The following is an 18,281-nucleotide window of genomic DNA, read 5'->3' on the forward strand; positions in this document are numbered from 1 at the left end:
TGTACACTTCTTTTAAGAAAAAAACTTTTTTTTTGGATACATGCAATTCCTCATATCCAATATTGCTATCCATACATAAAATGTCTTAGGAATAATAATAAAGGCATAAAAGCATTTCTTGTCATTATTAAATGATGAGGAGGAGGACAATTAAGGATATGCTGATATGCCTACTACTGATGTATAGAATACTGATAGAATACTGCGTTCCACTTGCCCTCTTAATTATCTTAGGGATAGTTGACCCGAAAAAAAATAAAAATTTCATATTTACTCACTTACATGTGGTTCCAAACTATACATTTATTTATTCAGCAGAGCACAAAAAGATGAAAAACGTTGGTAACCAAGCAGTTATAGTTTCCATTGACTTCCATTGTAATTTTTGCCCATAAGTCATACAGGTTTGCAACGACATGAAGGGTGAGTAATTAATGACAAAGTTTTCATTTTTGGGTGGTCTATCCCTTTAATACTATTTAATACCTAAATTCAAACAGGCATTTCTCAAAATGAAGGAAGCAGCAGATAATAATGTCAACACTATTTAAAACGAAAATGCTATTTTAGTCCAATTACAGACCACCCAATCGTCCTCAGCGTGACATTTCGACATAAATGTCACAGGGCTCAAAGAACCACAGACAGAGTAAAACGAGAATGGAATATTGTAATCCTCAAATAGGCGGGGCTTAGTAGCCCAGACGTTCTCTAATTGGTCATGTCTAGGGTCTAAAAAATAATTCGTCGATTTGATGTATATATTTCATATTTATATTTAACTTGTGTTTTAAAATCTAACCACTATTAACATATCTCATGGTCATACCTAAAGTTTAAACTATTGTCCAGACAGCTACTAAGATAGCCTACCTACCATATCAACGGTGACGGCTCTGGTCTGTAGCCTACCTGTTCCTTTTCTCAACGATACTGAGGATGGACCAATCACAGCCGTTTGTGATTAATGTTCACAAAGAATTTAAAAATATATATTTGCACAGATTGATTAGGCAGGTTCCCGTTTGTATGCCAGTCGCTTAAAATTACAATTACAAACCTTGAGATTAAAATATTTTTTTGAGATTTGAATGCGTCTGAATGGAGGATTCGGCTGTCTGAGCCATCATGCGCCCCCTTGCAGGGATATTTGTGCACCATAATAACATTTAATAGTATTAGCGTTTGTCGCCCATTAGAAAGAACACACACCTCTAGTCCTGTCAAATAACTTCCTCTTTATGTGGCGGAATCATGGAGGTGAATGTTCTTTCAACTGAATTCGAGAGGTAACAAGCATTTCTGCAGCATTGAAACGATGTTCATGCTTGCACGTAATGTGATCAAAAGCACGTTGTTAAAATTGTGAGCGATATGTGTCTTTATCATCAGTTCAGTTGTCATTAAGGACATGTAGCATATGCTTGCAGACTACTAGCAATTATTACAGTAGCCTATTAAGAAAAATTTGACCAGAACCAATTGAACTGTACTTAGTTATGATGTACATAACATTACATTACAGTGGCGTTCCGGGTGATGAGTTTAAAGAGAAGTTTAAGAAAAACCATGACATTACATTCTACAGGTAAGTATTATTATTGTTGTTGTCATTATTATATTAATAATATCTAGATGCCATTGTTTAGGAAATAAGTCTCTTTATTTCTTTAGTGAAATAAATTTAATAAGTTTGAATTTGTTTGACCTTTGATCTCTACAATAGGCGACAGAGAGATAAAGCAGTGTCTCAGTACTTTGCCTCCTTGGAGACTTTATTGCTCACAGATAGAGGAGCCAGTCTGGAGCTCTGTGAGCGGGACTCTCAGGTGGACTGCCACTGCTTATTTCACATAGCTCATTCTTTCAATGTTGTCGAGGGCAGGGGTTTGTCAAAATATGTTTAACACAATAAGTTTAATGCATTTACTTAATTAGATTTTTTTTTTTATTCTGCTTTCTAAAGACTTGGCCATAATCGTGAATTAAAGGGATAGTTCACCCAAAAATTAAAATTTAGTTATTATTTACTCACCTTCATGTCATTCCAAACCCGTAAGACTTTCATTCATCTTTGGAACACAAATTAAGATCTTTTTGTTGAAATCTGAGAGCTTTCTGTCCCTCCACTGACAGCTACACAACTACCACTGTGACGCTTGAGCGAACATAAACAGAAGCTCAAACGAACCTGCTTAATGTGCGAGAACAAACCTCATTGGTTCTTCCAGAAGCTCAAACGTGCTGCGTAAAACGAGAATGAACCTCATTGGTTCTCGCACGTCAAGCAAACATGCTTGAGCCTCCGTTTAATACAACTGATGTGTGAGTTGATGAATGTTTTTATATGTGAATAAAAGCCTAAATTCAGTCTGTTCATCATATAAAGCGATCGTCTCATCAGAAAACTTGGACTAAGCTGCTCATATGGATTAGTTTTATGATCTCTTTATGAACTTTTTGAAGCGTCAAAGCGTCAAAACTTGGACTAAGCTGCTTATATGGATTAGTTTTACAATCTCTTTATAAACTTTTTGAAGCGTCAAAGTGGTAGTTGCGTAGCTGGTCAATGGAGGGATAGAAAGCTCTCGGGCTAATGGGGTTGGAATGACATGAAGGTGAGTAAATGATGACAGAATTTAAATTTTTGGGTGAACTAAACTAACCCTTTAAGACCACATTTTTCTTTTTTAGTAATAAATATATTTTTTGGAATGGCTCACCAAGGCTGCATTTATTTCGTCAAAATGCAGTTAAAAAAAGCAATATTGTGAGATATTATTACAATTTAAAATAACTTTTTTCAATTGTAATATATTTTCATATGTAATTTATTCCTGTGATGCAAAGCTGAATTTTCAGCATCATTACTGCAGTCTTCAGTGTCACATGATCCTTCAGAAATCACTCTAACATGCTGATTTGATGCTCAAGAAACATTTCTTGTCACAGATGAACACGAGCACAGTTGAAAGCGGTTGTGCTGCTTAATACTTTTGTGAATAATAAAAAAAAAATTGTTAAATTAAAAATGTCTTTACTGTTACTTTTGACCAATTTAATGTGTACTTACTGAATAAAAAAAATGTTACATTCAAATCATGTAGTTTAAAGGATGTAAAGTTTGGAAGTATTCAAAGATGCAAAATATCATAAAACGTTATCGAAACTATTTCTACATCTTCCAGAATCGGCTGAGTCTTCAAATACGGGCAACCCAAAATGGAACGGTCAGAGTTTCAATTGATGAGCTTCAGCCTCTTAAACAACGCTACCACGTTTCAGACGTTCTGGTTGGAGAGATGAGATATGAGCCGTAAGCCATCAACTTCACAATTCTCTTCACATCTCTCCTAGATCTGCTACTGCCAGGTCTTCATTGTTATGTCTTTGACAGGCTGAGAGTTCATTGGAAGAGAGAGGACTGTGTATGTCTAACTTGGGGTCTGGGACAGTACCAGTTGCTGGTTTCCTTTTCACCTTTCAAACTAGAGATTTCCTGTGATGGGGAGGAGATTGTCACACTTAACCCAGAAAACAAACTCTACTTTGAGACTCTGCAAGATCCAACTAGGTATGTATGAGGAACAATATATGAAGACTGTTGTTTTATACTCCCATAAAAACCTATTTGGTAATAGCTAATGTTGGTTTTTCCCATTTAACTCTATTGAAATTTCTTACAGATCATCTTCAAATTCATGTCAGGTGAGATTATAAGCTTTAATGTGAAAATGTATGATTGAGAGAACTTACTTGTTGTTTGACAAATCATGGTCTTCCATCTCAAAGGAAGATGAAAATCAATGCGGGCTGTGGAAGGAAACTTTCAGACAGTTCGAGGACATCAAGGCAAACGGTAAACTGCCATAACATACAGAATACAACTCCAGTGTTCATTTCATCAACTCCAGTGAAACTTGTATTATTATTAATATGGTTGTTTGTTTTACTAATGATGTATACATAGGTTAGGTTAGGGATTTAAACAAACCCCTAGAGGCCCGTTCACACCAATGCCAATAACTAAAACGATGTCTACAAAGTTTTAATAATCATTCTAATTCAATGAGAATAGCAAAGTCCAAACCACTACTGGAATGAAAATGACACAGAGGAACGATATCATTTGAATCACTATTTTTCCCAGCTGATGAACAATAAAAACATTGACAGCCAATCAGAACCCACCTGACTTTAAAGAAGCAGAAGAACTGCAGTGTGCGCTTCTAATGAGCAGAATGTTATCAGCTCTTGCTTGGTGTCGACTGGACGCCAGTATTTTAATTGTTATAATTATCTTTTTTTGGTATAAACGGGCCTTAACTGTAACGGTGTGGTCACATTTATCATTATTTGGATAAATTTCGCCACCAAAACCCAGTAAGTTTAAATAGAATCCATGGGAATTTTGTGAGAGGTCAAAAAAATCCCCAGACAAATTTTGCATCTGGTTCAAGTTTTTCACGCGAGTTTGCCACGTTGACCAACAGAAAGCTGCTTAGTTTGAAAGTGACTTCTGTGTGAACTGTGCTTTGTGGCAATCTACCACTTTTGCCCATAGATTTTTGCTAAAAATTTGCCAAAAAGACAGTTCCTTAAAGGGATAGATCACTCAAAAATGAAAAATAATTGACTCACCCTTAAGTTGTTCCAAACAAACGTACGAGTTTCTTTCTTCTGTTAGTTTTAGAAGACAAAAGAAGAAATTTTGTTATTTTTAGAACACAAAAGAAGACATTTTGAAGAATGTCGGTAGCCAGACTGTTGACTGTAGCCACTGTCTTCCATTGTATTTTTTTCCTACTATGGAAGTCAATGGCTACCGTCAACTGTCTGGTTACCAACATTCTTCAAAATATCATCTTTTGTGTTCAGCAGAAGAGAGAAATTCATACATAGTTTTACATGAGCAAGCACCAGCCACATTCTCTAGTTATTTTATAACATATCATTGCTGATGTCTTAAATTCAGGTCCTAGTTCGGTGGGTATGGACTTAAGTCTCCATGGGTTCAACCATACGTATGGTCTTCCTGAACATGCTGATACCCTGGTGTTGAAGGACACAAGGTAGTGCACTTCATTATGTGGTTGAGACATTATCCATACCTATAGAAGACAAATTGAACAGAATAGACTCTTGCCTAATATGATGTAGCAACACTTGTTTTACTTCACAGTGTCTCTGAGGCGTATCGGCTATACAACTTGGATGTGTTTGGCTATGACATCAATAGCAGGTTGGGTCTGTACGGTTCTGTCCCTGTCCTGATAGCACACAAGCCAGAGAGGACAGCTGGAGTGTTCTGGCTGAACGCATCTGAGACTCTGGTTGATGTCAAGTACAATTCAAAGCCAAATGAGGTGCAGTTCTATTATTCAATCGACCGTTTGGAAACAATTGCAATAGTGTTTGGTGTCACTAGTGGGCCAGAAATTACACACTGTAAAGTTTAAATGACTTTCAGATAACAGTTGACCTAGCTAACAAAATTATATTTTAAAAACGTTTTGCTAACGTTCCCATTAAAGGAGAACTCCGGCGCAAAATGAACCTTTGGTCTAATAAAACATTGTTACCTAGTCAACCGTTCTCTGAGATTTGTTTTCATGATAATCAAATGTAAAGAGTTTTATCTCTAAAAACTGTTTAGCGTATAACGCTAGTAATGGGGGCATCTATTAAGTAAAAAGAAATCGCTAGTTTATACCACTAACAAGACTCAAAATAGCCCCACACGAACACAGTAACATAATGAGGGTCCCTACATGCAAAACGAAGCATTGAGAACTTTGTAAGTGTACAGACCGTTTAATAAGAAGATATTTTATGAAGACAGTCCACTTCGTGTATACAGACAGGAGCCATCTTTGGAAAACAGTCTCAACTAGTCAAACCACGAACGACGTGCTAAGTGAGCTGAACTGTATGAAGTTCAGTGAACTTCTGAACTGTATGAATGGCGTTCGTGGTTTGATTAGTTGAGACTGTTTTCCAAAGATGGCTCCTGTCTGTATACACGAAGTGGACTGTCTTCATAAAATATCTTCTTATTAAACGGTCTGTACACTTACAAAGTTCTCAATGCTTCGTTTTGCATGTAGGGACCCTCATTATGTTACTGTGTTCGTGTGGGGCTATTTTGAGTCTTGTTAGTGGTATAAACTAGCGATTTCTTTTTACTTAATAGATGCCCCCATTACTAGCGTTATACGCTAAACAGTTTTTAGAGATAAAACTCTTTACCTTCGATTATCATGAAAACAAATCTCAGATAACGGTTGACTAGGTACCAATGTTTTATTAGACCAAAGGTTCATTTTGCGCCGGAGTTCTCCTTTAAGTTATGAAGACGTTATTTCTGAATGTTCCCTGAACGTTCAAAACATCCAGTTTTTAAAATCCTTTAAAAAAAAAAAATGTCTTGGTTAAATTAATGTTAAAGGGATAGTTCACCCCAACATGAATATTCTACTCACCCTAAAGTTGTTCCAAACAGGAATGAGTTTCTTTCTTCTGTTGAAGACAAAAGAAGATATTTTGAAGAAAATGAGTAACCAAACAGTTGTGAGGCACCATTGACTTCCATAGTATGAAAAAAAGTCAATGGCTCCCGTCAACTGTTTGGTTACCATCATTCATCAAAATATCTTATTTTGTGTTCAGCAGAAGAGAGAAATTCATACAGGTTTGGAACAACATGAGGGTGAGGAAATGATGACAAAATTTTCATTTCTGTGTGAACTATCCCTTTAAGGGAACATTCCATTTGATAGTTTTGCAAACATTATGGGAAACTTTTATTTGAATGTCTTTTACATTAGATGAACTTTGAGAGAACCTTGCCAGAACATTAGCCAAAGTTCTAAGAACATTCCCTGTTAGCTGGAGAATAGTCTAATCAATAAAATAGGAGAAATATGCATTTTCAGATGTGTATTGTTTCATTTGAATATTTTTGTTGTCTGAACAGAATGAGGATGAACCACCAGGGAAGAAAAGCAAGATCGCACCTCAGACTGATGTTAGATGGATATCCGAGAGCGGCACAATCGACTGTTTCATTTTGCTGGGACCCACAGCTGCCCAAGTGTTCTCTCAATACGCTCAACTCACAGGTACATACTATCCCCCAAATATTGTCAATGGTGGTATAACAAAAGTTTACATTTAGGACTTTTGTAGGTTTTTCATTGACATTGATTTTTTTCAGATGACACCGGAAACCTCGCATATTCAAGTTACAAATGTCCGCACTTGCTCTTATATTAAAAAGAAGGTGGCTATAAATGTACAGTATACAGAAGTTCCTTTAGTATTTCTCTGCCAACAGGCTATCAGGCTCTTCCTCCACTCTTCTCTTTGGGCTATCACCAATGCCGCTGGAACTACGAGGACGAGGCAGATGTGAAAGCTGTGGATGCTGGATTTGACTCCCACAGTATTCCGTATGATGTCATATGGTTGGACATAGAGCACACAAACGGGAAGCGCTACTTCACCTGGGACTCTAAGCTTTTTCCAAACCCAGCAGAACTGCAGCGTCACCTCCAGAAGAAGGACAGGAAGGTATAGTAATGGGCTTCTAAAGTTAAAAGGTATCAGGTATCATATTTTTTATGTTTATTATTTGCCTCTTTAGTTGGTTGTTATTAGTGACCCGCACATCAAGATTGATCCTGATTGGTCGTTTTACTGTGAAGCTAAAGCCGGAGGCCATTTTGTGAAGAATAGAGAAGGCACTGTTTATGAAGGAACATGTTGGCCAGGTAAGATCCAGTATACATGAAAATGAAAATCATACAGAAAAATTTCTCAACAAGACTGTTGTACCTGCAGTAACTGTTAAAAGTCAAAACCGATCAGAAATCGTACCATCAATTGATTTCAGTTTGTTCTCTAAACTATCCATAATTCTTCATTAGTGATCACTATTACTAGGCTAATGATTAAAGGTAAATAGTTCACCTGAAAATGAAAATCAGTGTTATTTTATTAATATTTATTTATTATTCTATTGTAGTATTTAAAATTTTGAATTAGCTATTATTTTTGTATATTCGTTTAAGCTTTAATTATTGTATGTGCTTTTGTAAAATGTATTCGATTTTGGGATTAAAAATAGGAAAGAAAAAGTTTACATAACACTCAAAAAACATGAACGGAACAACCAACTAAACTTGACAAATACCAAACAAAGATAGACTGAAAACAAGCACAATATATACACGGGAAAAAGCAACAGGTGTAAAACATAAACAATCAATGCGATGACTAGAAGGGGGGAAAGGGGGGGGGGGGGCATGAAACAAACAGGTAAACCCGAAAAAAAAACTTGAACAGAGACAAAACCCTGACATTTATATTAACTTCAGTTTTAGGGTACGTTTACACGACAAAGATGTACAAAAAAAGTTTTTCACATGTTTTTCGTAAAAAACAACAACGATGTCAAAACAATCCCAGTTCACACGGATCCGTGCACATTACTAAAAACGCTGTATTATTCATACCAGGCCAGTAGACTGCACGCCAAATGCACATTTGTGAATTGATAACGAAATCGTTTTTAAAAACTTGCACTTTGAAACCGTTTTCAAAAAATGGCATTTTCAGGCCGCCAAAACGCATGTGAGTCATGTAAATGAACGGTCAAAGCGCATAAATAGTTTCCCGTTTTTAGTTGAAAACAGTGTTGTGTAAATGCCCCCTTAGTTTTAGTAATTTTAGTACTTCAAATTAAACTTATTTTATTTTAGTTGGTTGCCAAAGTTTATATTAAAATCATCTAATATGTGTATTTTACTTTATTTCAGCTTTATTTCAATTAATGGTTAAACATTTTAATAGTTTAAACAACACTGAAAATCCCTTCAACATTTACTCAGCCTCATATCATTTGACTTTCTGTCTTCTGTGGAATCCAAAAGAAGATATTTAGAAGAATTCTGGTAATTAAACGTTTTGGTTACCATTGATTTCCATTGTAAGGACAAAAAAAATCACTGAAATCAGAAAAAAATATCAGATTTTATGTTCCACAGAAGAAAGAAAATGACATGATGAGACATGAGTGAGTAAAGGATGATAACATTTTTATTTTTGGATGAACTATCCCTTTAATAATAGACTTACATTGAGATCTTGTTTAACATAAAATGTAGCACTCACATTTCAAGGAAATGTCCAAATCAAGTAACTACTGTTCCATCAGGTGAATCCAGTTATTTGGACTTCAGTAGCTCAAAGACAAGATCATTGTATGCCAGACAGTTCTCTCTAAGCAAATATGAAGTGAGTCTCAATTTTTGGTCACTATTAAGGTAATCTAATTTATCTATTGCTTGCTAAAATGTACTGAGCACTATTTGAGGTGGTTCCTTAGCATCTTTTGATCTAAAAATCAATTAATTGTCTCTACATTGCTATAGGTAACTGTTTGCTCTTTATCCACTCTTCCATTAGGGCTCAACAGAATCTTTGTTTGTGTGGAACGACATGAATGAACCTTCTGTCTTTAACGGGCCAGAGCAGACAATGCCAAAAGATGCAGTGCACTTCGGAGGATGGGAACATAGGGAACTACACAACTTATATGGCTTCTATCAGGTAAGCTAAGTCAAAACAGGCTTGTAATATAGAGATAGATTATGGTTATATTGTTTTTTCCCCCCCTTTACAGCATATGGCAACATTTGAGGGCTTATTAACCCGCTCAGGTGGCACAGAAAGGCCGTTTATCCTTTCACGTTCCTTCTTTGCTGGGTCTCAAAGATTAGGTAACTTCAAAATCAGATGACATACACTATGTCCATTGTGTTGCTGGAAACAAACAGCACTGCCCATAGCAACACTGAACTGTTTATGTCACAGGTGCCATATGGACTGGGGACAATGTTGCTACTTGGGAGTACTTGAAGATTTCAATACCAATGCTGCTGTCACTGAGTTTGACAGGAATACAGTTTTGTGGAGGTTAGACTAATAAAGTGACAGTTTTTATGTCATATTCAGTTTGATTGTAATATTAATGTTGGTAAATATGTCATACATATACTATACACTCAGGGCCTAACTTTTTGCCACACCTGCCAATGGCCATGAAACTGTTTTTGCAAAAATTTTATGACAATTAAACAATCAGTTATGAATTGCAGTTATGACGCTCAAATTTTAGATACCAGTGAAAATTCAATTTTCAGGTACACAAATTGAATAAAGTAGGCTAATCAAATGTAAAATAACACTGCATATTCTTCACTGTATACATTAAACATATGGCGCTTTTCCATTACCAGTACCAGCTCGACTCGACTCGCCTTGGCTCGCCTCGCCTCGGCTCGCTTTTCGCTCCGTTTTCCATTGGAGAAAGTACCGCCACAAATAGTACCCGATCGTCATAGCGACGCCTTTCGTTCCTCATTGCCCCATCAAGCTCTCGCTGGATCCTCTCTTCGGCAACCAAACAAAGGAATGTCTGCACCTCCTCGTTTGACCACGGCGTATTCTTCCGAGTTGCCATAATAATAGTAGTAAGTTAAGTAACTATCTCTGGCCAAACTATTTAAAAATTGCGGGTTTATTCTGGATACTCCATCTCTCTGACCAATCAGCAGTCGGCATTGTTTTCACGTCACATTTTAGTATCGCCTCAGCTCGCTCAGAACCTCGCCGGAGGTGGTGTGAAAAAAAGTACCCGAAAGCAGGTACAGGTACAACTTTTACACAGTGGAAAACCAAACAAAGGCGAGTCGAGTCGAGCCGAGCCGAGGCGAGCTGGTACTGTGTTGTGGAAAAGCGCCACTAGATTAATCCTTATTAAAGTTACAAAAGTTATCCAGTCAAGAGCAGTGAGTGTTTTTTAACATTAAAACTGTCACAGACACGTTCAGGAAAAAGGACCCAAATGCAATCTGTGAGACAACAGTTCTTTTAATGAAAATAATGCAAGCTGCGTAGAGTAGTCAAACAGAAAAGTCTCTTGTAGCAGGGAATCAGATGAACAGAAAGTCTCTAGTAATCAAATCAAACTGAGGAGTGATCTCGCAATGATACTCAGCATCCAGCAGCAAAACACAAATCAGGGCTCGTGGTCCGTCTGTCGCCCTCAGACACAGAGAAGCTGAGTAGAGAAAGACTTCAGTAATTTCCAGCACTGGCAGTGCACAGGTTGCAAACATACGTCAACAGGACAAGACAAGACAGGATGCGAACAGGTAAGCTCAGTAACACACGTTGACATAGTCAATAATCTGGCAGAGGAAAGGGGAAAAATGAGAACTAGAAGTAGGAACGCTAATTAGGAAGAAAGTGATAACCGGTGAAAATGGAGATAGAGTAATGGAAAGACTGATGGCAATCAGCTGGCGGAGAATGAATGAGCGTGATAGTAAGTGGGTGTGTCTAAGCGAGGTGTGTGTGTATGAAGGGAGCGCGTGTAAGAATGGTGGGTGTGTCAGCGTGTAGGTGAATGAATATAGGAAACAAAAAGAACACAAGAGGGAGACAGAGACAGGAGAGAATACCGGGATCATGACAAAAACACAGAGAGCAGCAGGTGTTTTAGGCTGCTGTCACTTTAAGACCGAATACTGATACATTCTGTACACGTGTTTTCTTTCTCAACTGCTTACGTTCATTTAAGACATAGTTGACTATGATTACTAGGATACTCGCTGAGACGGGCATTTTTTACAGAATTTTGTGTGAATTTGTCCGCTCAAGCGCAAGAAGACGTGACAGACAGCTCGATTTAGTATTCCCACACTGTCTGAGATACGGCTTTCCGGGCGTGCGCTTCGGATGTTTAAACTTCCTACACAGCGCGTGAGTAATGAATTGAGTTTCCTTTCACATCTTCTTGAGCTTGAATATTTAAATTGTCAAGGCTTAAACTTTCATGACAATGAAGAGCTGGTCCGTCAACTGTCCCGAGCGTCGTTCGTGTTCGTTCACGTTCATGTTCTCACAACATTGTATTGTTAGAATTCATAAAAACTTCGCAAACATATCATTTTATTTCATATACTAATTTTAGGCTCTGAATACACTACTCTTCAAAAGTTTGGGTATAGTAAATCTGTTTTTGTTTTTAAGAAATTAACACTTTTATGCAGCATGGACACATTAAATTGATCAAAAGTGTCAGTATTATGACATTTACACTCACCGGCCACTTTATTAGGTACACCTGTCCAACTGCTCGTTAACACTTAATTTCTAAGCAGCCAATCACATGGCGGCAACTCAGTGCATTTAGGCATGTAGACATGGTCAAGACAATCTCCTGCAGTTCAAACCGAGCATCAGTATGGGGAAGAAAGTTGATTTGAGTGACTTTGAACGTGGCATGATTGTTGGTGCCAGAAGGGCTGGTCTGAGTATTTCAGAAACTGCTAATCTACTGGGATTTTCACGCACAACCATCTCTAGGGTTTACAGAGAATGGTCCGAAAAAGAAAAAACATCCAGTGAGCGGCAGTTCTGTGGGCGGAAATGCCTTGTTGATGCCAGAGGTCAGAGGAGAATGGCCAGACTGGTTCGAGCTGATAGAAGGGCAACAGTGACTGAAATAACCACTCGTTACAACCGAGGTATGCAGCAAAGCATTTGTGAAGCCACAACACGCACAACCTTGAGGCGGATGGGCTACAACAGCAGAAGACTCCACCGGGTACCACTCATCTCCACTACAAATAGGAAAAAGAGGCTACAATTTGCAAGAGCTCACCAAAATTGAACAGTTGAAGACTGGAAAAATGTTGCCTGGTCTGATGAGTCTCGATTTCTGTTGAGACATTCAGATGTTAGAGTCAGAATTTGGCGTAAACAGAATGAGAACATGGAACCATCATGCCTTGTTACCACTGTGCAGGCTGGTGGTGGTGGTGTAATGGTGTGGGGGATGTTTTCCTGGCACACTTTAGGCCCCTTAGTGCCAATTGGGCATCGTTTAAATGCCACGGCCTACCTGAGCATTGTTTCTGACCATGTCCATCCCTTTATGGCCACCATGTACCCATCCTCTGATGGCTACTTCCACCATGTCACAAAGCTCTAATCATTTCAAATTGGTTTCTTGAACATGACAATGAGTTCACTGTACTAAAATGGCCTCCACAGTCACCAGATCTCAACCCAATAGAGCATCTTTGGGATGTGGTGGAACGGGAGATTCGCATCATGGATGTGCAGCCGACAAATCTGCGGCAACTGTGTGATGCCATCATGTCAATATGGACCAAAGTCCCTGAGGAATGCTTCCAGCACCTTGTTGAATCTATGCCACGAAGAATTGAGGCAGTTCTGAAGGCAAAAGGGGGTCCAACCCGTTACTAGCATGGGGTACCTAATAAAGTGGCCGGTGAGTGTATATCATAAAGACATTTATTATGTTATAAATTATTTCTATTTAAAATAAATGTTCTTCCTTTGAAATTTCTATTCATTAAAGAATCCTGATAAAAATTATCATGGTTTCCACAGAAATATTAACCCATTAACAAAGTTTTTAACATTGATAATAATGTTAAATGTTTCTTGAGCACCAAATCAGCATATTAGAATGATTTCTGAAGGATCATGTGACACTGAAGACTGGAGTAATGATGCTGAAAATTCAGCTTTGACATCACAGGAATAAAGTACATTTTAAAATGTATAACAATTGAAATTAGTTCTTTTAAATCGTAATAATATTTCACAATATTACTGTTTTACTGTATATCTGGTCAAACTTTTGCACGATAGTGTATGTTCATGCTGAACTGGGTGTAAAATGACCATCACTGATTGAATATGGTCTGGTATGTGTGTGTGTAGCCGATGTAGGGGGATTTGTGCAGGATCCAGACCCTGAGCTCCTGGTCCGCTGGTATCAAGCAGGGGCTCTTCAGCCATTTTTCAGAGGACACTCGGCTAAAGTGACCAAGCGTCGTGAGCCCTGGCTGTTTGGGGTCGAAGTCACCTCTGCAATCCGCTCTGCTGTTCAGGACAGATACTGTCTCCTGCCGTACTGGTACACTCTGTTCCACCAAGCACACATGTCAGCCCTGCCTCCCATCAGGTACTGCAAGGCTGCAACTCCACCACAACCTTATTTACTATGGCTTATTTGTATGCTGCTGATACAGAAGAGTTTTCTGTGTGTGTTTCCCTACAGACCTCTTTGGGTAGAGTTTCCCCGCGATTCAAGCACGTTTGCTGTGGAGAACCAGTACATGATTGGTAAACATGACTAGATCTGCTGTGTAATACTGCTAATACAGTCACTATCAGTGTGGAATATGGAAGAAAAAAAATAGAAAAAATTACTTTTGTCCCTCGTTTTAGTCAAATTGTGACCATGTTGTAGCAATTTGTTTTAATTTAGTTAAATTGTGATCACAAATGAGAGAACGTATTAGTAGTACACCGTAGCCAAGATTTAACTAAAATGAGTGAATGAATAAATATTCTTAATTCTTAATTCGTGGCCAATACATGCAAGGAAAACAACTTTCCAAGCATACATTCTCGAGCGTAATATACTTTTTCTACTCCACTAAATTCTACAAAATCCTATCAGTCCTTGTTGTTGAATTCCTTGTTGAATTCAACACTTTTCAAGACGCGATTGCAGTGTCCGTGATTGCAGCGATTTCTTCGTGAGCTGATTGTTTTCAATAACCCTGTTGAAACGGTTCACAAATCTCACTGAATGATTCATTCACAAGTCATCGGACTGATCCGACTGCAGGGATTCATTCAGATTGAGTCTCAGGTCAGCAATTCACTGAGATATCTGACTCAAAATATGACAAGTACCATGAGATCCTCGGAGCTCGAGCTTGTGCGGACTGATGGCGTGAAAACAGATGCTGAATATTAAGTATTGATTATTGTATAAAAAAAAATCACATTTAGGTCATAAATGTGAGTCATTTAGCTGTTTAAGCCTACTTGAATGTGGACATGTCAATATTAACAAAATGTTGTAACGTTTATTGTTTTGATAGTGTATTTTGGTAATAAAATAAAATGTTTGGTTATTTGATGAATGCAAATCAATAAATATTCATTGTTTTCATCTACTAATTTTCCTTATTCTAGGATAAAATATATAAAATTGCAAAATACTGGTTCATCTATCACTTACTTTTAATACTCACTCTAAGTACATTAAAAATCCAAGTACAGTACTTATGTACTTCTACACTAGAAGTGCTATATCTTTTCCTCTTGATTTGTGTACTTCATCCACTATTGGTCACTATAAATGATATGAGACATTTTTAAAACATAGCAGTCCAATATCAGATACCATTCTAACTAATGGACATTTTTCAGGCAGTGCTCTCCTTGTGTGCCCTGTGACAGATCCTGGGGTCACAGAGGTCAGGGTTTTGCTCCCAGGGTCTGATGAGGTAAGCCTAATTCACCAATGAATTGTACTGAAGGTTAAAGTGTGTTCATAAGAGATGTTTTGTGTGTTTGAAAGCTGTGGTACGACACAAACACGGCAGAAGTACACAAGGGTGCCAGAACTCTGGATCTGCCAGTGACTCTGAACACCGTGAGTGACTCGCATCACATCTCTGATACAGCAGTCTACTGAATATAGTAGTCATACAGAGTTATTCACGGTATACCCTCTGTGTCAGGTGCCCGTGTTCCAGCGTGGCGGGACAGTGGTTCCCAGGAGAGCAGGCTGTGGGTCCTGTACAGCAGACTTACAGCAGCATCCAATCACTCTCACTGTGGCACTGGACACTAAGGTGACCACATGACAATAAAACAGAAAGTACTGGGTGGTACCATAGTACGGGTCAGGGATGGAATCAGATGCTAATATCATAATATACATGTATCACAGTTTCCACAAACAATATTAAGCAGCACAACTGTTTTCCACATTGATAATAATGTTCCTTGAGCAACAAATCAGCATATTAGAATGATTTCTGAAGGATCATGTGACACTGAAGACTGGAGTAATGATGCTGAAAATTTAGCTTTGATCACAGGAATAAATTACATTTAAAAATAAATTGGTTAGTGTTAAGTTGCTTGTAATTATGGATAATTTACTGTTATAACTATAGTAAGTACAGGTACCTGTAATAAGGACACAATAAAGCTGAGTGTGTATCAAATTTGTGCTTATATCGCCCACTCTAAAGACTTAATATTACTATGGTACCATTTTATTTTCATATTTATGTTCTACAGTATTTACATGGTACTCTAAAGCAACGTTTTCCAAAGCATTTGGGAATGCAATGTGCACTAGGTTCTCTTTATTTACATTCACATAATGTTCAGCATTTTTTGGATTGAAGTTTACAGCATTTCACCAGTATTCCATCAAAATAAAATGTTAGAAGCTTAAGGGTTTGAAGTTTGGAAGTTAAGAATTTAAAGTGCGCCTATTATGCTTTTTCAAATATGATCTTTTATGCAGTGTGTAATATAGCTGTTTGTTAATGTAAACGGTCTGCAAAGTTTTAAATATCAAAGTGCATGATGATGTATATTATGAGAAAATTCTAATGTTTTTTTTTTTTACCTTTGATTCACATAAACCTGTTGTAGGAGACCTCTAAAACAATTATGAACCTTTAAAATAGCATAATAGGGGCACTTTAAGACATTAGAGTTGTTACACAGAGAGTTGTTAAAATAAAAGAATTGTTATAATTATTATCAAATAATAATTGTTTTCTTTAAGTAATTGTGATTTACAACAGTAATATATTCTGCTTTCATTTGTTATTATAAGTTATTTAATTAATAATAATTATTATTATTTCTTTTAAAATATTTTACAAATAAAAACAAAAAAATTTGACCATTAACCATCATCAGAAAAACATGAATATGCGAATGCGTTTTTAATTTATAGAAATATTAACTTAAAACCTCAGGGGGTACTTCAATTAAATATTTTCGGATGACAAAAAAAGTTTTGGAACCCCTGCTCTAAAGTATTTAAAATTATACATGTCCAGAAAACATAGTATTGCAAGTGAACATGTCCAAAGAAACATGGTTGTGCATGATTGTTTTTGTTAGTGCCTCGTGATCAGATCTTTGAGGAGCCCAACATTAAACAAGATTTGAACACACACACACACACATAATAATAGACCGCATTGATTTGGATTATATGTTTTGCATTGCAGGGCAATGCTGATGGATTTGTTTATCTGGATGACGGCCACTCTTTTAGTTACAGAGACCAGATGCAGTTCTGCCTGCGCCGGTTTAGCATGCGAGTTGGCAGGCTTGTTAGCAGGTAATGGCTCAACATCACTTTTCATTTTACTTTATATTTTAGGGATGGTCTTTTATTTATAAGTTTGATCTTTTGGTACTGTTTACACAAAATTTGAAATGTAAACAGTTAGAACATGGTATATACCATTGTGTGTGTTCAGAAAGCTCAATACGCCGTTCTCCTTGTGCCGTGTGTTTTCAGCCGTGCTGATGATAAAGGCTTGTTTGTCTCAGATGACAAAGTGGAATCTGTGGTCATTCTTGGTCTGAATAGTTTGAAAAGAAAACCCAAGCTCAAGTCAGGTGTGTAGACGGCAAACGTTTTCTTTTGTGGGAACTATTAGTAGAATACTTCATGCATAAATAATGGGGTGTTAAATATAAACCAGAGAGTTATAATATAAACCTTCTGTTTCTCTCTTTAAGGTGCGGCGAAGACACCAGTCGTGTTTGAGTTCGATGTAAAACGAGGTGTATTAACTTTAACTGGCTTGGGCCTAGAAATACACAAAGACTGGGAAATAATAATATAGTGAATGGTATTTTTCAAATGTCCCGGATTGCATTATTTTTGTTTTATTTTTCCAATTTTAATTTTGGTATTTTTCAGATGCTGTTGCATGCCTTAAAAAGTGTCAGCAGCTTATAATTGCAATAAAACATTATAATTTGGTTAATTAAATCAGCAGTTTAATATTAAAGATTCCCTCCATAATGATTGTCTACCTCAAGAAATAAGTTTGTTTTAACGTGATTAATAGCTGTTTTCCTTCGCCACACTTACATAATACTGTAGATCTGACATGATGGAGGTGAAATTTGTTTTCAAAAGAAATAAAATTGCAACAACATCTTAATTTGTAAATAAAGAATTCTGAAAGAGCAAAGTAATTTTGTTTTTTTTTATGATCCATATACAGTACCATTCAAAAGCTAAGAACATTTTATTTAAGAAATTTAAAATATATATAAAAAAAAGATATTTTTATTTAGTAAGGATCCATTTAATTGATCAAATGTGA

At 37.1% G+C, this 18,281-nt stretch overlaps 1 protein-coding gene across 1 annotated transcript; it reads left to right on the forward strand.

The window, feature by feature from the left end:
• Positions 1-1,196: 1,196 nt before the first annotated feature.
• On the forward strand, positions 1,197-18,082 carry ganc (glucosidase, alpha; neutral C). Its single transcript, XM_056245498.1, has 24 exons — positions 1,197-1,289; positions 1,526-1,588; positions 1,727-1,829; positions 3,189-3,316; positions 3,398-3,574; positions 3,687-3,708; positions 3,793-3,859; positions 4,976-5,072; positions 5,183-5,366; positions 6,977-7,121; positions 7,337-7,572; positions 7,646-7,772; positions 9,218-9,297; positions 9,469-9,612; positions 9,686-9,782; positions 9,877-9,978; positions 13,825-14,068; positions 14,165-14,229; positions 15,331-15,407; positions 15,482-15,556; positions 15,645-15,758; positions 17,166-17,278; positions 17,462-17,562; positions 17,686-18,082. The coding sequence occupies exons 1-24, from the start codon at positions 1,255-1,257 to the stop codon at positions 17,790-17,792; spliced, it is 2,703 nt and encodes a 900-aa protein (XP_056101473.1). The 5' UTR covers positions 1,197-1,254; the 3' UTR covers positions 17,793-18,082.
• The last annotated feature ends 199 nt before the right edge of the window (positions 18,083-18,281 follow it).

This window comes from Rhinichthys klamathensis, unplaced genomic scaffold (assembly GCF_029890125.1).
Source record: "Rhinichthys klamathensis goyatoka isolate OS25496 unplaced genomic scaffold, OSU_Roscu_1.1 h1tg000032l_1, whole genome shotgun sequence".
Classification (NCBI taxonomy): domain Eukaryota; kingdom Metazoa; phylum Chordata; class Actinopteri; order Cypriniformes; family Leuciscidae; genus Rhinichthys; species Rhinichthys klamathensis.